This window comes from Rhizomucor pusillus (assembly GCF_041956525.1).
Source record: "Rhizomucor pusillus strain CBS 183.67 unplaced genomic scaffold VTP01scaffold_7, whole genome shotgun sequence".
NCBI lineage: Eukaryota > Fungi > Mucoromycota > Mucoromycetes > Mucorales > Lichtheimiaceae > Rhizomucor > Rhizomucor pusillus.
Genome location: NW_027192149.1, coordinates 1,115,607 through 1,136,986, shown reverse-complemented (window position 1 = coordinate 1,136,986; position 21,380 = coordinate 1,115,607). Strand labels below are relative to the sequence as shown.

The window sequence follows — 21,380 nt, the reverse complement described above, 5'->3', positions numbered from 1 at the left end:
GTAAACAAAAACGATCGATGGTGAAGCAGTTCGGCAAACTTGTGCTTCTGCGAATCCATCTTGTCTTGAGATTATTAGCGCAGTCATTCATACGTAAAAGTACCAGTCATCGTTCATGAGACTTGACCTGAATTGAAAACACATGCAGATTGTTAACATATGATCTTTAAGAAATTTTTCGACTTAAAACTGGAACGGTCAAGTTATTGCAGAGAGCAGGCGAGTATACCAGAATCTTCTCGTCAAATGAACTACGTCGGGGAAGGTCTACAAGAAAATATTCTTTAAAACGCCTTTTAACTGCGGCCTAAAGATTATAAAGCGAACTCTTTGACAGCTGCTACTCGTATTCCCATATATTCTTACCTTTTACCGATCTGTTGAGTAGCATTTTTCGTAATTGAATAATAGAAAATGAGGATACAGAGATTGTCTTGAGCGATTAAACAGCAATTTTAAGGTAGCTCTGAAGGAAGGCAAAGAAAGTCCACAATAAAATAATTAGATGACATCGATCTTGTTAAAATCCTGTCAAAGCGCTCAGAACGTCGGATAAATTGTCTACACTAAGAACATTATCATATGTACATTTCCATTAACGGCCTCTGTAAGCTTCGCGTGGAGCGTTCAAAAAGCCAGGGGATGGATCAAAGGCATACCAAAGACATTCTCACCTGATGACAAGGATGGGAAGAAGATCGCTTTGAATACAAATGGCAAGAGGAATTATCCCGCAGATGGTGTTCAATACTGTAGATTGACACAGTTACGAGTAGACAGATATTAACAGGTCGTATAATCTCGAATTCAACAAGGATTCAACAGATCCATTCTGGAAAGGTACTTCTCTTTGGTTTAGAGAATGACGACTTCGACGAATATTTCAACACAGAGCTGGATTGTAGAAACTTATGAGAAGAATCTATCAATTGATTAGCTTCAAACAAAAGATGGTCAACTCTAATAACTGGGAAGAACAGCATGGCATGTAAGCATCCAGAGCTGACGACAACTCCTATAGTATGCTCAATTCACAGATTCATCGAGGCTTAGAATACAGACTTACCAAGCGTAAATGCTGTAGCAAAATCTTTTCCCGTTGGATCCGCTGTGTTGTAGGGGGGTCTACGAAGCCGTTTTTCCAAAGTTTTGAATAGTTCGTGAAGGGTGGCGAGCTGATCGTCACTGTGAGAAAACAAGCATGCATATCACTATTGCCCTGATCTTACAGCATCCCTTCCATTTCTTCGCGAAATATTGCATGCTTTTCAAGCTGCCAGCTACAGGTGTTATGCACACAGCAACCAAGCATAGGAGCATCTTAGACGTATGCGTATGTAGTTGCAATGAAAGAGTAAGGCATGTATTAGGCTGACGCAAATGTAACAAATAAATATTACGGCCTACCTCCACTATAATATGTTAAAGCTAAAACTTGAAAGAAGCGAGACACCACAAGGGCGCTGCATGTCGTGGATTGTTCCTAGTTGCAAAGATTAGCATTGTACGTGGTTGTGTGTAACCTAAACAGCATCACAACACATTGCAAATCTTTGGAAGCGCGCAGTAACAGTGTCTGATGGGCATGCCTCCTTTTTACAACCTCCTTATTTTTTCTGAAATAACTATCAAGCTCTTGTCATCTACAGTGACGATCTGGCCTATCAAGAATGATTGCCGAGGTCCAGTCTCAGTTTCCATTGACAGCCTCCAGCACCCTAGTCACCGTGATACTATCTCATGCAGTTTGTGCTCAGTGGCGAATAAACACGGCAAAAGGATTTACATGCATGGAAAGAGCGCAGGTTTGGGTTCCTGCAGCATTTCTGGGCCTGTGCGTGTTCCCACCGGCGCAGCACTAGCATCGTTAAGAATGGAATATTGGAGATGCATTGCAGGTACCCATAGGAGTTGCGTCTGGAGAATTGTCATAAAAGTCATCCGCGGGCATTCCCCTTATGACCCCCATTCTTTTCTCCCGGCATTGTTGCAGGAGGGGTAAACTTCTCTTTTTGGCAAGGGCAGCAGGAAGATCATGAATGTAAATGTGTTAGGGTGTATTTGGGAAGGGATATATATAAAGGTTCCTTTGTTCAGGTTTAATACTTTCCTATTCTTGCTTTCGTCAGGTTCAGAAACCATCACAACAATAATTGCAAAAAGAGCCAAACGTGCTTCTTTGTGAACGTCCGACATTTTTTTATATAAACCATACTGCACGCGTTTCTCATCCTATCTTGCAACCTTTCCGCACATATCATGGCTTCAACGCGACGGATTTTCTCATGCGTGCTAGTATTTGTCACCTCGGTGGTGACTGTCACTTTCGGCGCGCCTATCACCGAGCATCAGCAACTTGTAATGCAAGCCCCACAGTCCAAAGACGAAGCAGTCCATCAAGGCGATGTATACTTGGATGGATTCTGGGAAGAAATGTCAGCTTCACCTCGCAAACCGGAAGACGATGAGTTTTTGTATGAGCTCTTCCAGGACGACGAACCCGAAGAGCAAGCGGACGACAGCTGGCTATTGACGGAACTGCAAGATCAATGGATCGAAGAGTGGGAACGATACAATGACGAGGACGTTAACTCTGCGCTGATGTTTTTCTCAACTCCCGACAATGATAACATTGTGGAGTTGACTGTCATGACAAAAGCGAAGCAGTCCCTCGTTGCATACTTTGAGGAAGATGGCGATATAGATTATGCATCCGAGACTTAATGGCAACTCTGGCCTCGCTTGATAGTATATTACCCCCTTTGATACTTGTAATACCCTTTTCCATCATGTAAAGATGTACATAATCATTAGTTCTATAATTTTTTGCTCACTTTTTCCTTTCTTTTCAAAAAAAGCAATTTGCATTGACGTTTCTTCAATTTTTTTTGGTTCTTCTCACTTGCATAACCTGGGAGGCTCCGACTACACTGTCTTTTTTTTTCTGTGCGTGTGTTACAGGTAACGTGAGCAAGCGACAAAAGGCAGCATTTGCCTGGCAATGAACCTGTCGCAGCCATTCTCTTCCGAATTAGTTCAGTAAATTCACCGGCTTTGTGTCTCTTTGTAGAATTTCAACTCGGAAGGTAGCAAGGATCAGTTGTCACATAAGCATAATAGCGCTTTGAACAGCTGACGTGTCGAGCTTTAGAATCGCCTGTATTATTTTCAGCACGCTATTTGTATTCTTTGGTTTCGGTAAAGTTGATCTCGCTCGGTACATTCTTGCAATTATTGTCATGACTCACAGTTGCCAATGCGTAGATTTCTAGCTTTTGATCTATGGAACAATGGACTGTACACACGAAGTTCAGTACAACGGGCTTTGTGCCTTGTGTGGCGCGTTGCTTGATAGGTAAGTACGAGAGACTACATACGAGATAAGGGTAACAGATCTGCTAACACACGGCAGTAATTATATGAAATCCAGCATCAATATGGGCTATGATACAAGCGGGCTGACTGTCAGCCGCAAGGCAAGTCAAAAACTGTTGTGAACATCAATCGTGGAAAACAATTAATCAGTGTGTGATAACAGGAAGCAGAAAGACTGGAGAAGGAAAATGCAGAGAGACTGAAATCACAGCGCAAACTGTCGTTGATCTTGGACTTGGATCAAACAGTCGTGCATGCTACGTGGGATCCAACAGTAGGAGAGTGGATGAAGGACGAGAGTAATGCAAACCATCCTGCCACAAAAGATATCCGGCAGTTTACCCTACCTGGCAACAGTCCTGTTTACTATATTAAGTTGAGGTGAGATATAAGGTGCATTGCCAGGAAGTTCATTATGAGGAAACTCATACATAGTATGTAGACCTGGATTATCAGAATTTATCAAGGAGATTTCTGAATTGTATGAACTTCACATTTACACAATGGGTACGCGGCATTATGCGGAGGCTGTGGCGCGCGAGATTGACCCACAGAATAACGTGTTTCGTGGACGCATTTTGTCACGCGATGAGAGCGGCAGTAAGTTGCAAAGCAAACACTACCTCTGTACAACAGCCTCATGTAACTACGTTATTTCAGGTGTCACACAAAAGAAAATTCAACGTCTATTCCCTTGCGACACATCCATGGTGGTTGTATTGGACGATCGATCTGATGTATGGAGCTTTTCTCCTAATCTAATCAAAATCAAGCCCTGTAAGTATGTGTAATATTAATTGAAAGCTTATGAGACTCAATTTCACATTGGATAGATGAATTCTTCGTTGGCATTGGTGATATCAACTCTCCGTTTGCTCCAAAGCAGGTAAATATCAATGCAGAACGCGCAAGAAAGTGAGGTAACTGAAGAGTTTCGGATGTTAGCCTATACCTGAACCAGCACCAAAAAGACCGCCAGCTAAAGAAGAACCGAATAAGAAGGGAAAAGAACGGGCACAGGTATCAGAGGAGGAGCGAGCAGAAGAAGGTATTAAAATACTTGCTCGATATCCTGGATTAGACTGCAGCTGACTTTCACGTATCATTTTAGATACTGACGAGGAGAAGGAGAATGAGTTGGATGAAAAAACGATCTTAGCACAACAACAGTTAATACAAGATGCTATGGCCCAACAACAACAAGAGCAACGACCATTAGCAAAACGACAAGACGAGTTAGCCCCGGCACATGATCAGCCTTTGCTAGTCGATGATGACAGGGAATTATATACAATGACGAAGGTATGTAACAAATGCAGTTCATGACTGGCAACAACGTTCCTGACAAAGGAAAATAGATTCTGAAAGAAGTACATCGATTATTTTATGAAAGGCTCGAGCAACATGAGCAGCAGAAAGGAGGCGCAGGCTCGTCTTCTGAAAAGGGCTCTCCACCCGATGTCAAGGACTTGATACCCGAAATGAAGAAGCAAGTTTTAAAGGGGGTCCGGATAGTATTTACAGGGCTTATACCACAGCAACAGGCTCCTGCTTCATCCATGTATTGGCAATTGGCAGAATCATTTGGTGCAGAGTGCCTGCCAGAATTAACGGGACAAGTAACGCATGTGATTGCTGCAAGGGTAAGCTGAAAGAGAAGCCTATTTAGAAAGTCTAGGAGATCTCATGCTTTGGAATAGGCTGGTACAGAAAAGGTTAATCGAGCTAAGAGGATTAGTTCGATCCATATAGTTACTGCAGACTGGCTATTTGATAGCACAGCTCGTTGGGAGAGACAGGACGAGTCTCGGTATATGCTCCTCCGACCAGATGCTGGTGAGAGTGAGGTCGATAACCCAGAGTCTACTCCTCTTGATCTAGATGATGGTGCGTTCGGCTCTGAGGAGCATGGCCTATTCGAGGATATTGATTGGGACGAGGCCGATAGAGAAGTGGACGACGCTATCAATGAAAGTGGAACGGATTTTGGGGACACAGACTCTGAAGCATACAATAGGTAATTTTGATGCAAAATAACGTCAGGAATGACCGAAATTCGAAACTTAATTCATTTTGTTCTAGTTCCTCGAGCCAAGTATCACGTAGAGCCAAAAGAAAGCGATCTGAAGAAGGGGAGAGTAGCTCTGAAGACGACAACAGTGACTATGAGGCCCGATCGCCCTTAGCAAAGCGTCGATTAACAGCAGCTCAGCGTGGACCATCTCACCTATCTGAAGTTACTACGATTCAAAATGTAAATTATCCCGATGACACCAGCAGTCAGGAGTCGGACGTATACAATCTGGGAGATACCTGGGATGACGAAGGAAACCAGCAAGAAGAACAATACAAAGAAAGCGCCAGCGAAGGAGAAGAACGAGATTACGACGAAGACAAAGACGATGAAGAAGAAGATGAAGATACTTCCTCGTTAGATGAATTTGCAGGAGAATTGGATGGATTCATTGATTAAAAATAATTTGTTGGTCTTCATATTACTCCAAAAGAGCTTTGGCATGATGTCCACCCTGACGTCTAAATGATTTTCCCAGAACCCGACTAGCGCGAAGTCGCGAGGAGGGAAACCCGCGCAAATTGGCTAATCATTTGTCGGGGAAGCCATATAAAGATCGGGCATGCTAACTTGGATCGTGATTCTCCGACAATGTTTGCAAAAGCAGACATGCATGCGTCAGTCATCAACCAGTTTATACATAAACTTATGGCCTGTCATCCAAATACGCAGTGTATGTACTGCTGACCATTTGCTATACAAGGACGATCTTGTTGGGACTGTAATAAATTTAGACCACGATTGTTGCCAACGCGCTCGAGTCCATTTTGGGCTTGAACTTGTTCTTGACAGAATATTCCACATTGAAACCTGACCAGTAATGTTTTGATAGCCCGCGCAATAATTATCGCATTAAAACATTAGGCGTGGGCCCCATTGTTGTTTGTTGTCTCCCTTCCCTGCATTATATCCCTCCCGTCTTTTTTTCTTCCCTTCCACTATGGCCCGAGACGAACAAAGGGCTTTGCTTGGCAGTGAGCAGCACAGCAGCTCCTTTGGTGTCTCTATCGAGGAGCTCGCTCGGCTCGTAGACCCAAAAAATCCAGACCTGTTGAAACAGCTTGGAGGCGTTGAAAAGTTGTGTCGAAGCTTACGCGTAGACCCCAGCACTGGGTTATCAACCGATGAAGGCGCGCAATCTTCAGACGTCAAGCCGTTTGCTGAACGGCAAGCAGTGTTTGGCAAGAACGTGTTGCCCGAAGCAAAGAGCAAAAGCTTCTTGGAACTACTGTGGGCTGCTTACAATGACAAGACGCTCAGTAAGTTGATGGGGGCTTTTTGGGCTGGAAGGCCGCGCTTGCGCGTCTTGAGAATATAAAGTGCTAATATCTGTGTAAAAAGTCATGTTGACGATTGCATCCATTGTATCTTTGGCGGTTGGCATATGGGAAGATTATTCGCCCCGACATCCACCCGATGAGCCACGAGTTGGCTGGTAAGCATAAGCGCCGTCGTGGCTGATTGTTACACACTGAATGTTCCTCATTTTCGGCACATCAGGGTCGAAGGCACCGCCATTCTAGTTGCAGTACTGGCTGTCGTGCTTACGAATGCTGTGAATGACTACCAAAAGGAGGCACAGTTCAAGAAATTAAACGCCAAAAAAGAAGATCGGGAAGTCAAAGTGCTTCGGGATGGAAAAGAGAAGCAGATTAGTGTATATGACCTAAATGTCGGTGACATCCTGATGCTCGAACCAGGCGATATTATTCCAGTGGATGCTATTTACCTCCAGGGTCACAACCTTGCATGCGATGAGTCTTCAGCAACAGGCGAGTCGGATACGATGAAGAAGCAGACCGAAGATAAAGGCGATTGCTTCATTCTGTCCGGATCTAAAGTACTCGAGGGCGTTGCACGCGTGCTCGTTATTGCGGTCGGAGAGAATTCATTTTTTGGCAAGACAATGCTTAGCATGCGAGACGACAATGCAGAGGGCACACCGTTGCAAATCAAGTTGGATATCTTGGCCGAACAGATTGCAAAACTCGGTTTCGCTGCAGCTGTCACCATGCTGTTGACGCTTGTTGTAAAGTACTTTATCACTGCTGCCTTGGCACCCCATTTCCCAGCTGGTCAAGAAATTGCTGCTTCTATGATCAGTATTGTTATCCAAGCTATTACCATTATTGTCGTCGCCGTACCCGAAGGTCTCCCAATGGCTGTTACCATGGCACTCGCATTTGCCACAACTCAGATGCTCAAGGACAACAACCTCGTGCGTGTGCTCGCTGCGTGCGAGACCATGGGCAATGCTACAGCTATCTGCTCAGACAAGACTGGTACTCTGACGCAAAACAAGATGACGGTCACTCACGGCACTCTCGCGCAGGAATCCTTTGATGCGCCGGAAAAGGCTAAGGAATGGGCTGGCAAGGTTGATAAGGACACTGTTGTTGATCTACTCACCGAAGGCATTGCTGTCAACTCGACAGCCTTTGAGGGCAAAGACGAAAATGGAAACCCGGACTTTGTTGGCTCGAAAACAGAATGCGCATTGCTTGGATTCTCGCGAGCATTGGGCACAAACTATGAAGAGATACGTCACAATTCCAATGTAGCAAGAGTCTATCCATTCTCATCAAAACGCAAAACCATGACAACCATCATCAAAGTTCTTGAAAACTCTGCATCATCCAAGCATCAATCAGACTATCGTGTTTATTCCAAGGGCGCTTCAGAAATAATCTTAAAGTCATGCTCATCCTACATTGACGCTCAAGGCGGTGTTCACAAACTCAAGGGCGAAGCAAGACAACGTATCGAGAAACTGATTACCGAGTACGCCGATGAAGCACTTCGCACAATTGCATTGGCATACCGCGACGTATCCTCTGACCGTTACAACAAGTTCTCCAGCGAGGAGCCTCCTCTGGAGGATCTTACTTTGATTGGTATCGTGGGTATCATGGATCCTCTGCGTCCCGGCGTCGTGGAATCCGTTGCAAAATTCCGCAAGGCTGGCGTGTTTGTGCGCATGATTACTGGTGACAATATCAACACTGCAAAGGCAATTGCTCGCAACGCAGGCATTCTTACCAAAGGCGGTGAAGCGCTTACCGGACCTGAGCTCCGAGAAATGTCTGTTGAAGAGCAGCGAAAGGTTATTCCTCGCTTGCAAGTGCTAGCTCGCTCTTCCCCCACTGACAAGACGATTGTGGTTACACGACTTCAAGAACAAGATCAGGTTGTTGGCATGACCGGCGACGGTACCAACGACGGCCCTGCATTGAAGATGGCCGATGTGGGCTTTAGCATGGGCATCACTGGCACTGAAGTCGCAAAGGAAGCATCTGATATTATTCTTATGGACGACAATTTCAACTCGATTCTCAAGGCACTCTTGTGGGGCAGGGCCGTCAACGATGGTGTCCGCAAGTTCCTGACGTTCCAGCTGACAGTTAACATTGCTGCCGTTGTACTTTCGTTTGTCAGTGCCATTGGATCCGAGAATTCGGAGAGTGTCCTGAGTGCTGTTCAACTTTTGTGGGTCAACCTCATCATGGATACACTGGCTGCGCTTGCTCTTGCTACGGAACCGCCAACGGAAGAACTGCTGGACCGCAAACCCATCGCCAAGAACGCACATTTGATCAATTTTAGAATGGCCAAGATGATCCTCGGTGAAGCTATTTTCCAGATTGCAGTTAATCTCGTGGTTATCTATCTCGGTGCACAGATCTTCCATCTCGGTGACAGCGACCAGGACAAGGCTGTCCTGCGCACGATCGTTTTCAACACCTTTGTCTTTTTACAGATATTCAATGAAATCAACTGCCGACGAATCGATTCAACCCTCAACGTATTCCGAGGTATTTTCAACAACTGGATTTTCATTGCTGTCCAATTAGCAGTCATTCTTGGCCAGTTCCTGATTGTTACATTTGGTGGCATCGCCTTCAAGACAACTCCTCTCACGCCCCTTCAGTGGTTGATTACAGTCCTCATCGGCGCTCTTTCCATCCCCGTTGGTCTAGTGATCCGACTCCTCCCTGACTTTGGCCTTGAACGCAAGTATGCTGAGGAAGCACCGCAACTGGCTTCCTACTCTAGGATGAAGTGGGAAGGCGCTATAGGCGATGTCCGCAACAGCCTGCGTGTATACTCGTTCCTGCGCAGACGACCGCATCGACGCCACAGTCGCTCAGAATCCTACGGCCAAGATTTCCGCACCAGCTTGCTAGGCTCCTCTCCAAGACGAAACTATGGCGCTACCGTCGCTTCAGAACCTGCACCCCAGCAGCACCGCGCACCCTTTTCTTCTTCTTCTCCTACTCCTCCATCGCAAGGTTCTCCAAGCGGCAGTAACCGCTTTGCAAAGCTAGTTGATTATGCACACAATTATAGCGAAGCTGCACAGAATGCTGCACAGAGACAGCAGCAACGAAAGAAGTAAAGTGAAATAAATGATTTCCATCTGTGAATCAGAATACTGTAACTACTAGATCCAAGCTGTAAAGTCTTTGTCGGTAATATTTTTGCATGCTTGCGAGATCGATAGCTCTCAGTTCTATTTATCCTTTTCCTGCATCATACGCTAAAGAGTGATACATTGACATTTTACGCCTGCTGGGATTATTTGGGAGTAACAATATCATTGCTTTATATTCCATCAGACAATGAAGAGAGCATGTGTGTGTGTGCGTGATAGAGTGGGATAAAGAAAAGGAAGAAATACCAAGGTATGTGCTACTATAGGCTTTAAAAAAGTGAACTTACAAGTTATAGAAAAGACGGGTGCTTTGATAATAAGAAAAACGGAAAATAAAGAAAAAGAAAAAGACAACTACTATGTAAAGAAATGATGACAATAACCGTATCAGCGATGACTGCAAGATCATCGGATGCAACCAAACAAGGTGCCTGCAATGGATTGTTTTGACGAGCTTGATTCAAGAAAATAAACCACCCCTGGTAAGAATAGATTGTTAAGACGGATGAATCCTCTCTCGCTAAGCAAAGGAGAGATGGGTTTGGTATATTTTGGGATTACTTACTTGCTTTTAGTAACAAATGTTTTGTTGAGGAGGTTAAGGATTTTAGACACGTTGAGACGGACATACTCAAGATCTAGCAATTCAACGTTATCTTGTTGCTAAAACCGGGGTTGTTAATAGGGGTTGATGTCCAAATCTCGTATATCTTACCTTTTCCAAGAGATCATCCAGCTTCAAGTCCATTTCCAAAATCGCCTTCTCACGTCCTTTATAATGCATGGAAATAATAAACGTGCCTGGGAGCGGTGAAGTGATTGAAAAGTAGATGTTGGGTCGTCTAAAATAATGGCCATGTGAGGTAGCCATTTCTAGATCGCTGTTATGTCAAGACAACCTACCTGCTTTCAGGCACCGTGCTTTCTGCAATGACGCCGTCTTTTTCGAGCTGGCTGTGCGAGAACTTAACAGGCCCCTGCACAGGAGACTTTCGAGGTTTCTTTGGTTGTCCATCGACTTCGACACCAATGCCGACCGACTTTTTGGTTGCCTTGTCGCCACTGCTTTGTATACGCACATTCTGCAAATACGCCTTGTAGCTCTCTAACTGGCTGCGGAGATAAGTATTGTGATCTAGGATCGCTTTGTAAACGCTATCCAAAGACTCGAGCTCCTGGAGTACTTTCTCCTTGAGGTTTCCTAGATGCGCCAGTTCCTGTGTAATCTCCTCAACTAGTAGTTTGTAGCGGTCTCGGTGATCAATGATGCCAGCATCTTCGAGTTCCCGCAACATATCTTTGACCTTGATACCCTTGCGTACAAGCTGCGCGTCCTTGGTGGTGGCAGCTGTCTCGGCGATGTAATCAAGATCCAGAGGACCAGCTCCGAGGTGAGGGAGGGAACGGATAAGTTGTACATAGATGGCTTTTGTTTCCATGTAAAGAATATCATTCTGTGTAATATTGTTCTCAGACATGAGCGCTGTCGTCAGATCTACAACAGGAAAAAAGAATGACCCACTTGTTACATATACACAAGTCCAGTCCGGCCAGCAGCTTACCTTGGATAGGTATCTCCCAGCGGCTGAAGAGTGGTAACTCCAAGGTCTTATTCTCCTTCCGAGACACCTGCGTCGGCGACGGCCCGATATCATTAATGAGAACCCTTATGTGATCCTTTTCCTTGGGTGCAAGGATGTCGAGGTGCTGTGTAATAAGCGACTGCATGCTGTAGATCTCATTGAGCGTGATATTCAGCACGATATCCTTTTTGGAAAGGGCCATGTACTGATCCATCTCCAGGGATTCGTAGAAATCGCTGACTTCACACAGTTCATTGAGGAATTTGTTGATACGCTGCTTGTTGTTTTCTACAAAGGGGTTGGTAGGAAGCATGTAGCTTTCCTTGGCATAGGACGGTCGATTTGCCAAGTTCTGCAACATCTTGGCAATCTAGAACACAAAAAAATGGAATAAATATACATTCATGCACATGTAGTAGGACAACAACAACAATGTTTGTAAACATTTTCAACACGTGGGGTACTGCATACATACCAAAGTTAACGTGCGTCTGGGATGTTTGCTGGGTACACTGTCCATCAGCATGTATGCTCGCGGGGTGACGATGGCCGGATTGATGAATCGTAAAAAGAAAAAGCCGCCAATCATCGAGCAAACTGCAAAGTCGGAAGCGTTGGGACTTTTGCGTTTGGTGAGTGATCGAATCTGTTTGCAGATCCATCGGATACCGTAAGGCACAGCTGATGTGGATGAAATGATGGTCGACAAGAAACTCTCTGCGATCTCCATGAGCATTTTTAGGCGAGGCTGGATGATTGCTTGTACATTGGGGTTGGCAGCAGCAACTTCAGGAGTAACGCTGCGGGGCATATCGGATGGTAGCTGCCCATTATCGTGTTCCACCTGCGCGACCATTTGCTCGTAAACTTTAAGAGGATTGATCTCTAGATTCAGATCCTTGTGTTCCACCAAGCTGGCAATCTTGTCAGCCAAGACCGATTTCAGGTACGATTGGCCTGGACCACGTCGCGTGTACGTCGTCATCATGCGTGACACTGGCGTGTTGGCTCGCAAAAGCGAACCGAATTCGGTCGATGTTTCGAACTGAGCAGCCAAGACATTCTATAGGATATGCAAAAATGAAAGGTAACCCTGCAGTTAGGAACAAAGAAAGGAACGAAAAAGAGACGGAATAATAAAATATGAAGTTGGCGGGCGAGTCTGCCCTCCTGGATAAGCCATTACCTGGAACATCGTGAGAAGTAAATGCTCTTCTCTGCTTTCATACTGGTTTCCGTAAAGGGTGAACATGACCGTCTGGAGCAATGTATCGATCTCTGCCATGCTGACAAGTCGACAAAGTGTTGCAATGTGTCGTGGCTCGCTCTGAAGAATGAAAAACAGGTTGCCGAATAGCTGAATCTTTCGATCGTCCGGATAAGAGTCGCTATCTCCTTCTCCGTGCTCCTCAAAGTGTGCTGCCATCTCATTTTGCTAACCCCACACTTGTTACGTTTCATTTGCCTCGCATAGCAGTAAAATGAATATATCCGCTAACCTCACTAAGTGCAATTCGGTTCTGGATCAGCAGAGCTATGCGTGAATCCAGATAGCGTACGTCGCGCTCGAGTACGAAGTTCTTTTTCGACTGGGCCGAGATTTTGGATTTTAAATCTCGTAGTTTGCGCTGGGCTGTTCAGATGAGTAATTGACCGATGTGTTTGTGTGAGAGAGATATCTCGAATAAAGGAATATACTCTTTTCCTTTTCCATCTAACCTTGTGCAAGCTCGTCCTCGACTTCGTTGTCTTGCTCGGCTGCCATGGAATAGAATGCAGATACTGAATATCGTTTCGAGCTACGTCCACCTCTACGGTTAGAATGATGATTGTTGGCAGCAGCGGCAGCAACTGCCCGCGACACGATTTGACTAGTCCCTGCAGTGGAAGGGTAGCCGTATGATTGAACCTGACCGCTGTAGCGATCCGCCATTGCGTTCGTAGTAGGGATGGAAGAAGCTGCAAGGAATGGACGGGAAGGTTTAGAAAAAAGTGATCCTTTCCTTTCTCATTCTCTGAGCTTCACTCTTGTACCACGAGCTCCTTCTCAATCCGTGCTTTCAGGAACAAAGGACATGGAGCTATCTTTTTTCTCAACAAACATACACATCATTGTTGGATGATCTCCAACGAGCCAACTCCAGGTTACTGATGACATATCGAGTGGACATAAGAAAACTGCTGTTTTTTGGAATCAAAATATGCCAGACAGTCGCAAGTCCACTCCATTTTTCTTCATTGCAGCTCCCAGAGTTTGTAAGCAAACAATAGAAAGTAAAAGAGGAAAAAGAATTACTATATCTTCTGTCATATTGGCAACAAGTGCAAGAAAATAAGAGGACAGAACGAGAGATAAGTGTGTATACGAGTGAGTGCGTGTGTGCGTGTGCGTGTGTATGTGTGCGAGAGAGAGATAGAGGCCGAGTAAAAAAATTAAGAGTGGAAGAAACGGATGGAAGGAGAGTTATGTCTGTGTGTTGCGTGAATGAAGAAAATAGTCCAAAGATAAAGTTGGAAAACGTGTACGTGCGTGAAAGTTGTGATTGCAAGAAAGAAAAAAAAAAGGTGGGTCGAAAGCAGAATAGAGAACAAGAAACAGATATCTCTTGATCTCCAATGGCTCAAAAAAGAAAATAAATGTAAGAAGGGAAAAAAGAGGAAGGAAAAAATTAAACAAACACCGTATTGCTGTTTCTTCTATCTTCACTGACACAGGCCACAAGTCAATCTTGCCAAAAGACTTGGCTTCTTTGGACGAGCTGAAGGCAACTGGCTCTGACGAACGCCATTCTGCGTTGCTGCTGTTCCTGTAGCCTGTGCATCAGCAGTCTGCTGATCTCTCACGTTCGAGTCTTGGTTCTTTCCAGCCATCATTTGGCGCTGGTTGTCGGCAATCACTTTCTTGGCAGGAGCAGGAATGCCCTGTCTAGCAACCTGACGCTTGGTCAATGTCTAATAAGATGCAATTAGTTGGGATGATATACAAGGGATTCTATATATGGCAATCCAGTTACCTCCCAGCCCTTGCCATTGTTTAATAACATCCAATCGTAAACACCATCTTCAACTTCACCGGCATTCTTGATAACTTTGGTGAAGAGCTCACGGAGGAAGTCATAATCAGGTGTTTCCTCAAAACCGAGTTTCCGAACGTATTGGAGATAGATGCCAAACTCCTCTGCATGAACTGCATCAGCTTCTCCTCTTTAGCTAAACTGGAAATTTCCTAAAGTACCTGGAAATCCGTCGCATAGATCCTTGATTGCGGTGCTCTGCTTCTTTTCCCCAATCTTTTCGTATTTTTGCTTGTTGGTAGCAGCCTTCAAACCCTGCCAAGGCAAAGCACCACGCAAAAAGTACATGAATACATGTCCCAAAGCCTCGAGGTCATCCCGACGGGATTGCTCTATTTTCCATAAAAGTCAATCGCTTCCGAAGAGATCACACCAATAGCTTCTCGCGATGATGGTTACCTCGACCCAAATGAGTGTTGATACTCATGTAGCGTGCAGTGCCGGACAGACTTTTGCGTTCGCGGTAAGGAATATGCTGCTTGGTCTTTGGATCGCGGTAAAGTTTGGCCATGCCAAAATCGACGATAAAGATTTGGTTTGCCATCTTGGTACCAGGCTTTCCGATCAAAAAGTTATCTGGCTTGATATCTCGATAAATTAGGTTTTTCTCGTGGATGGTTTGAACACGAGTCAACTAAATTACAATGAAGTTAATTTTTTTTGCTTCCCTCGAAGCTTTGCATTTCCCTTACCATCTGCTTTGCGAGCATGGCGACGGTCTTAATGGAGAATCGTCGGCCGCAGATATCGAACATATCTTCAAGACTGGGGCCCAGCAAGTCAATCACAAGGATATTGTGGAGGCCCTCCTGACCAAAGTAGTAGGCCGTGGGTATTCCCGCTATACATAAGGAAGAAGAACAAGAAGAAAACATCAACGTTACGTCGCTGTCGTACGATATTTCCCTCCCCCATTATTCTCTGTAATATTGGATAATTACTTGAGCCAGCCATGATTTTGTAGGTTCGGTACTCGTCGCGAAGTTGGGGAGCATCGCTTTTTCTTGGTTCGAATTTGATGGCGACAGGTTGATTGTTCAAAAGATTAGTACCTAGAGAAGCACTATATGCGTTACGAGGGGTGTGCTGGGTCGTCGGAAGAGAGCAAGAGAAAGCTCAGAAGCGTCATCTCACCTTCGTAGATAATACCGAAGCTGCCTTCGCCGATCTTTTTTCCAACTCGGTAGTGGACGCCAACAACATTGTGTGACGAAAAGGGATTGGCGGTTGAGGAAGAATGAGAGTTAATGCCGGTCATTTGTGTGAGGTCGACGTTCGGGTTTTTGGTGCTGACGTTTGCCGAAACGGAAGTAAAAGTAGTAAGGGATGTTGGAGAAAGAGAAGGAACTAGAAAGTAAAAGAGTTTAGAGACGCTGCCCCCACAAACGGCGTTGGAGAATGCGCGAGAGAAGTAGAAGAGAGGGGTTTAAAGAAGACGGTTAAAAAGGCCGGAGGTGGAAAAAAAGCTCAAGAGCGGGTGTTTTTCTGTCCTCCCAAGATATGCCCTCGTGGCTTTTTCTATTGCGGGCAATAGTAGACTGCTCACTTGTTTTCATGATGGCTCATAAGGGAAGGGGTGGTGGTGGAAGAAGGATCACGGCGGGATATTTTCTTGTTTTTGTCTAGATGTTTACCTTCTGCCTGTTAAAAAGAAAAAAGGCAATTGAGTCCCTCGTTCCAAGTGCTGAAATTTAAACGCAGGTATGTAAAAAATCCTGGAACCTACCTTTGTCTATGTTATAGTGCGGGGACGCGTGAAGATGAAGCCTTAGGAGTTGCAAAGGAGTGTTGAGGAGGTGAAATGGCTAGTTAGCGGGCCAAGTGTGAAAAGGAGCGTATAAGTACGGAGCGAGAAGAAAGGAAGAAGATGAAATGTGCTTGTATTTTCTTCGTATGCGGCGATCAATGAAGAGATTGTGTGCTTCTTAAAAAAAGTCCGCAAAAAAAAATGAGGACCCAAACGCCCACGCAGTACACTTTTTCCCAAAAGTAATGGACATTAATTTTCGGAAAAAGTGTATCTCGAGTTAAGGGGCACCGCCAAAGGATGAGGACTATCTTTCGCGCTGCATCCTGATAATCTCTCAGCCCAGAGTACATCGACCCCTGACATGGGAATCATTCTCTGCATCGAAGCTTGCTTTTCTTCTCTCTATATTGCAAAGGACCTTTCCAGCGCCACTTGTGTTGCCATACATCTTATCGAGTCGGCAATGAAAAGAACGCATGTCATCCACGTGCAATGTGCCATTTTCGGTCTTCTCCATGCCTTTCATTCAATCCAAACGTCAATCATTAAACCGTGCTGCTATGTCTGCCTTTCATTTAGGACCGATGGACGTCTCCGCTTTTTGCTCTGCAGCCGCGGTCTCGGATTGGTATGTCATTGTTTGCAAACACTCGACCTTGGCTTTAGACCGTTGCTAGTAATGTAGCAGAGCGTTACAGACACGCGCCAGAAGGACATCATGTGCTCTAGTTTCTCAGTCCTCTTTATGCTATATGGAATAGATGGAACTAAATTCTGGGAAACAGAGGAAGAAAATGGAAATAACCTCTTTCTGCTCATCGTGCCTGAAATCTGAGAACAAAAAGGTCAGAAAAAGTCCAATGTGAGTGCAGATGCAATTTACCCATGGGACATCTACAAACACAGAATTAAAACCTAAGTCAGCACAGATCTCCAAAGCATAAGTGCAATATTAAGTCCTTTTTGGATGCGAGTACCATTCGTGATGTTCTTCCTAATTTGACTCCCGTTCCCAGAGGTCTTGAAAGAATAGAATGCATTTACCTGATACATATGACAGGATGACAATCACTTCATTTGCACCACCATTCATTTCTATCTTCCAATACAGTAAAATATGGATGCCGCTGGGTTCACGTTGAGCAATGGAAAGCAAAGCCAACGATGTATCCAGGAACTACCGCGAGCAAGCGGCATCGTCAGTTCCCAAAGAGCATGCGAGGAGGTACAGATATAATCTGTGTCCTCTTTGTAGCCGTCATCCTCCTACAGAGGCGTGACGTTGCTAATAAAATAGAAGCGTAAAAGCTCAAAAATGGCTCGGCCTTGGACACCTTGGACTGCCTGATTCGTCTTTGACTGCATCGAATAACCTTCAGCAACTTGGAACCAGGAGCTGGAGAAAGAAAAGTTGGTCATTGAGCTACATCTACAATGATTTGACAGATACTCACAGAGGGTGAACAGAATTTGCTGTTTTCAGCTACAATACTGATATCAATATGACACGCTGTATACAGTAATCCAGTAAGCACTGAATCATAGAATTTACCGAACGCTTGTTCTGGAGCTTCATATCTACACAATCTGCAACAGAATGCAAATCGTCTTTGGGTCAGTAGTAATGCCGATATTACAAGAATCTCCGTGAGGTGTCCGCAACTCCTTTTGTACTATACAGTATCTTGAATTATGAAGGCTTACAAACTGCGACACCCAGCATGAATTACACACTGAAATATACAGCTTTGTATGATGGGTTTGCTGATACACTTATTTGATGAGCACAATACTCGATAGACGAAACCAGATAGTACATGATATCACTTATTTTGAAGAAGAACAACAACAGAGTTTGAGTCAAGATCAAGCTCTTACCTTGCCATTCCCGGTTCTTCTTGCAGGTTACGCAAACTTCGCAACTGTAGAGGCTTGTTATCAAAACTTTTCCACGGTTTTCGCTTGTGACCAATAATCATCCATGGAAGGCATTTTTGAACTCGTGGCCTCCGACGCTATTTAAGGCAAGTCATTTGTCAGAAACCGTGAGTGTAAGCGCCGCGGAGATTTCAACTACTAAACTGACCCTCCCCGTTCTGTGCTATATCTTATCAACGTGCGCCAAGTACTCGCGATGGTAGTAGCTTGGTAACTTCCGCATTGATGATATACTTTAGACACAAGCTACTATTTACATGCGTCTTTGGTGGCATGTAAATCGTTCAGTGTGAATCAAATGCTATGGACAGTCCTCCCACTGCCATTCAGTGCTAAGCATGTGCTGGTCTGAGGCTAGCAATGACAAATCAGTTCAAATTTCCCAGACTTACCGTCGTTTATCCTATCATCCACGACAATCGCTCTACGCGGCCGATGTCTGCTTCAGTCTTGTAAGGCAGAGTGGAGGGAACAAAGAGAAGTATCTGTATTAAAAGCACAGCGTCTGTAGCATCCCCGCATCTGTTCTCCTTTTTATGCAAACGATCTGTCAATGCAACAATGTGGAAACACAATAGGCAAAATCAGGGAACCGGCTCTTGATCCGCCTGTTGTATCCTTACCCCGACACTTGATCACTGCGATGTTGTAGTAATAAGGTTCTCAGATACGGAAGATGGAGAAAAAATATATAAACAGAGGCGTGCGAAAGGTAAGACTTGTTTTCTGTTCAAATCACTACCTACACACAAACACATCTTCTGTCTATACTCTACTTTTTTCAATATGGCTACCGCAACTATCAAGGAAATGAAGACCGCTACCGCTGCAAAGAAACGACCGTATTTCCATCCTCTGGACCCGCTCTCTGGCGATGAGATTATGCAAGTAGCCGATATTGTTCGCAAGGCCAAGCCTGAGCTCGACTTGATTTTCAACACCATCACTCTCAAGGAGCCGCCCAAGCACATTATGATGTCTTATCTCGGATGGGATACCTCCAAGCCCCGGGTCATGGATATCGACCGTCAATCTCTCGTTGTTGCCCTGGAACGTCCCAGCATGAAGTGCTACGAAGCTGTTGTTTCTCTCGATTCCGAGAAGCTCTTGTCGTGGAATTATGTGCCCGACGTGCAACCCATCCTAACCATGGACGAAATGTTTGAAGTCGAACAACTGGTTCTCAAGGACGAGCGTGTTATTGCCGAATGCCGTGAACTTGGTATCACCGACATGTCCAAGGTTTTCAACGATCCCTGGGCTATTGCTCGTCATGTTAACTATCCTGGCCGTAGTAAGCGTCTGATGCAAGCTTTCATGTATATGCGTACCTGCGAAGACGATAACCAGTATGCCCATCCTCTCGATTTTGTCCCTGTTATTGGTATGTAATACATACATCCAGATTGATCAGGGCGAAAATAATTGATTGTTGTTTGTAGATTTGGGTCAGATGAAAGTCATTGATATCGAGCGCATCAAGCCTAGAGACAGCAAGTTCACTCGTCCTGTCATTCCTTTGCAACAGCACAATTTCTTGCCCGAGTTCATCGGCAAAGAGAATTTCCGCAAGGATGTCAAGCCTATCGTTATCCAGCAACCTCAGGGAGTCTCTTTTACGGTCAAAGGCAACGAAATCGACTGGCAAAAATGGAATATGCGTATTTCCATGAACTATCGGGAAGGTCTGGTGATCCACAATGTAAACTACCGGGATGGCAACGAAGTCCGTCCTCTATTCTACCGTATCTCGCTGTCTGAAATGGTCGTCCCTTACGCCAACCCTTACTCGCCTCACAACCGCAAGCACGCTTTTGATGTTGGTGAATATGGCTTGGGTCTTTGCACAAACTCGTTGAAGCTCGGATGCGACTGCTTGGGATCTATTTATTACTTTGATGCAACCTTTAACGACCATAATGGCAAGCCTTTCCACGTTCCCAACGCCATCTGTATGCACGAAGAGGACCACGGTATCTTATTCAAGCACACCGACTACCGTAATGGCCGTGCTCACACTGTCCGCTCTCGTCGCTTGGTTATTTCCCAATTCGTCACCGTCGCCAACTATGATTACGGTCTTTACTACTATTTTTACCAAGATGGCACCTTCGAGTACGAGGTCAAGGCTACCGGCGATCTCAACACTGTTGTTCTTGCTGAAGATGAGACTCCTGGTCGCTACGGTGTCACTGTTGCTCCCCAAATCGATGCTCAGTACCACCAGCACTTCTTCACTATGCGTATTGACCCCATGATAGACGGTCCCAACAACTCTGTCGCACAAATTGACACCTACCGCAGCGAGTTCCCGACTGGACACCCCAGAAACATGTACGGCAACGGCTTCTACTATGAATCCAAGGTCCTCAAGGATACGCACGAAGGCCAGGCTCACTTCAACTTTGACACTGCTCGCTTCTGGAAGATCATCAACGAGAACCGTATCCATCCCTACACCAAGACTCCTGTGGGTTGGAAGATCGCTTCGCACCACGTTGCACCCTTCTTCTGCCGCGAAGACTCGGTTGTTGGCCAGCGTGCTCCGTTCGCAAAGAAGGCTCTGTGGGTCACTCCGTACAACGAAGACCAGATGTTCGCTGGCGGTTTCTACTGCAACCAATCTGATGGCATTGACAGCATCGAAACCTGGGCTAACAAAGAGCAGCAAAGCATTGTAAACCGCGATATCGTCTTGTGGTTCACTTTTGGCCTCACCCATTTGCCCCGCGCGGAAGACTTCCCAATCATGCCGGTCGACACTTGCGGTTTCATGATGAAGCCTGCGAACTTCTTCATTGCCAACCCTGCGCTCGACGTGCCCCCGACCAACAAGTCCATCAACCACTCTGTTTACGCATACGAAAAGCCTAAAGAACAACAGAAGACTTCTGGATGCTGCTCTTCTTCTTCAACAACCAAGCTCTAATTTCTTGTTTCCACATCCGCCATCTTCCAAACATGTACATTCTTGAACAACCCATACCCTGCAGCTCTAGTAGTTTGCACATGAAAACTCCTTTGTTTATATATATATATATATTAGTTTAGAATCTCTCTAGTAATTTAGAAAGAAGTGTTTATTTTTTCGTTGGACGAAAACCTACGTTTTACTTTTTCCTTCTAATTGTTGTATTATTTGGAAGAGCGAGTC

The 21,380-nt window shown here is 45.1% G+C and overlaps 9 protein-coding genes across 9 annotated transcripts; 6 read left to right on the top strand and 3 right to left on the bottom strand.

Annotated features, from left to right (window-relative positions):
- Window positions 1-925: 925 nt before the first annotated feature.
- VTP01DRAFT_9930 (uncharacterized protein) lies at window positions 926-1,312 on the bottom strand (the record flags this gene model as incomplete). The annotated part of the gene is made up of 3 exons (XM_069389209.1): window positions 926-1,015; window positions 1,067-1,175; window positions 1,230-1,312. The coding sequence occupies 3 exons, from the start codon at window positions 1,310-1,312 to the stop codon at window positions 926-928; spliced, it is 282 nt and encodes a 93-aa protein (XP_069240348.1).
- A 947-nt stretch (window positions 1,313-2,259) lies between these two features.
- On the top strand, window positions 2,260-2,724 carry VTP01DRAFT_9929 (uncharacterized protein; the record flags this gene model as incomplete). The annotated part of the gene is made up of 1 exon (XM_069389207.1): window positions 2,260-2,724. The coding sequence occupies one exon, from the start codon at window positions 2,260-2,262 to the stop codon at window positions 2,722-2,724; it is 465 nt and encodes a 154-aa protein (XP_069240347.1).
- A 695-nt stretch (window positions 2,725-3,419) lies between these two features.
- VTP01DRAFT_9928 (uncharacterized protein) lies at window positions 3,420-5,848 on the top strand (the record flags this gene model as incomplete). The annotated part of the gene is made up of 10 exons (XM_069389206.1): window positions 3,420-3,476; window positions 3,539-3,756; window positions 3,818-3,975; window positions 4,036-4,152; window positions 4,209-4,261; window positions 4,321-4,423; window positions 4,487-4,677; window positions 4,734-5,018; window positions 5,076-5,392; window positions 5,458-5,848. 10 exons carry the CDS (start codon window positions 3,420-3,422, stop codon window positions 5,846-5,848), a joined length of 1,890 nt encoding a protein of 629 aa, XP_069240346.1.
- Window positions 5,849-6,389: 541 nt separating this feature from the next.
- VTP01DRAFT_9927 (uncharacterized protein) lies at window positions 6,390-9,845 on the top strand (the record flags this gene model as incomplete). Its single annotated transcript, XM_069389205.1, has 3 exons — window positions 6,390-6,708; window positions 6,791-6,884; window positions 6,950-9,845. 3 exons carry the CDS (start codon window positions 6,390-6,392, stop codon window positions 9,843-9,845), a joined length of 3,309 nt encoding a protein of 1,102 aa, XP_069240345.1.
- A 496-nt stretch (window positions 9,846-10,341) lies between these two features.
- VTP01DRAFT_9926 (uncharacterized protein) lies at window positions 10,342-13,397 on the bottom strand (the record flags this gene model as incomplete). Its single annotated transcript, XM_069389204.1, has 9 exons — window positions 10,342-10,360; window positions 10,447-10,544; window positions 10,597-10,723; window positions 10,785-11,376; window positions 11,444-11,834; window positions 11,940-12,527; window positions 12,651-12,899; window positions 12,964-13,097; window positions 13,184-13,397. 9 exons carry the CDS (start codon window positions 13,395-13,397, stop codon window positions 10,342-10,344), a joined length of 2,412 nt encoding a protein of 803 aa, XP_069240344.1.
- Window positions 13,398-13,665: 268 nt separating this feature from the next.
- On the top strand, window positions 13,666-14,074 carry VTP01DRAFT_9925 (uncharacterized protein; the record flags this gene model as incomplete). The annotated part of the gene is made up of 2 exons (XM_069389203.1): window positions 13,666-13,720; window positions 13,788-14,074. The coding sequence occupies 2 exons, from the start codon at window positions 13,666-13,668 to the stop codon at window positions 14,072-14,074; spliced, it is 342 nt and encodes a 113-aa protein (XP_069240343.1).
- Window positions 14,075-14,167: 93 nt separating this feature from the next.
- Window positions 14,168-15,796, bottom strand: VTP01DRAFT_9924 (uncharacterized protein; the record flags this gene model as incomplete). The annotated part of the gene is made up of 7 exons (XM_069389202.1): window positions 14,168-14,416; window positions 14,479-14,642; window positions 14,700-14,870; window positions 14,938-15,172; window positions 15,231-15,379; window positions 15,480-15,590; window positions 15,673-15,796. 7 exons carry the CDS (start codon window positions 15,794-15,796, stop codon window positions 14,168-14,170), a joined length of 1,203 nt encoding a protein of 400 aa, XP_069240342.1.
- Window positions 15,797-17,433: 1,637 nt separating this feature from the next.
- On the top strand, window positions 17,434-17,833 carry VTP01DRAFT_9923 (uncharacterized protein; the record flags this gene model as incomplete). The annotated part of the gene is made up of 3 exons (XM_069389201.1): window positions 17,434-17,513; window positions 17,586-17,747; window positions 17,809-17,833. The coding sequence occupies 3 exons, from the start codon at window positions 17,434-17,436 to the stop codon at window positions 17,831-17,833; spliced, it is 267 nt and encodes an 88-aa protein (XP_069240341.1).
- A 1,179-nt stretch (window positions 17,834-19,012) lies between these two features.
- Window positions 19,013-21,155, top strand: VTP01DRAFT_9922 (uncharacterized protein; the record flags this gene model as incomplete). The annotated part of the gene is made up of 2 exons (XM_069389200.1): window positions 19,013-19,610; window positions 19,669-21,155. The coding sequence occupies 2 exons, from the start codon at window positions 19,013-19,015 to the stop codon at window positions 21,153-21,155; spliced, it is 2,085 nt and encodes a 694-aa protein (XP_069240340.1).
- Window positions 21,156-21,380: the final 225 nt, after the last annotated feature.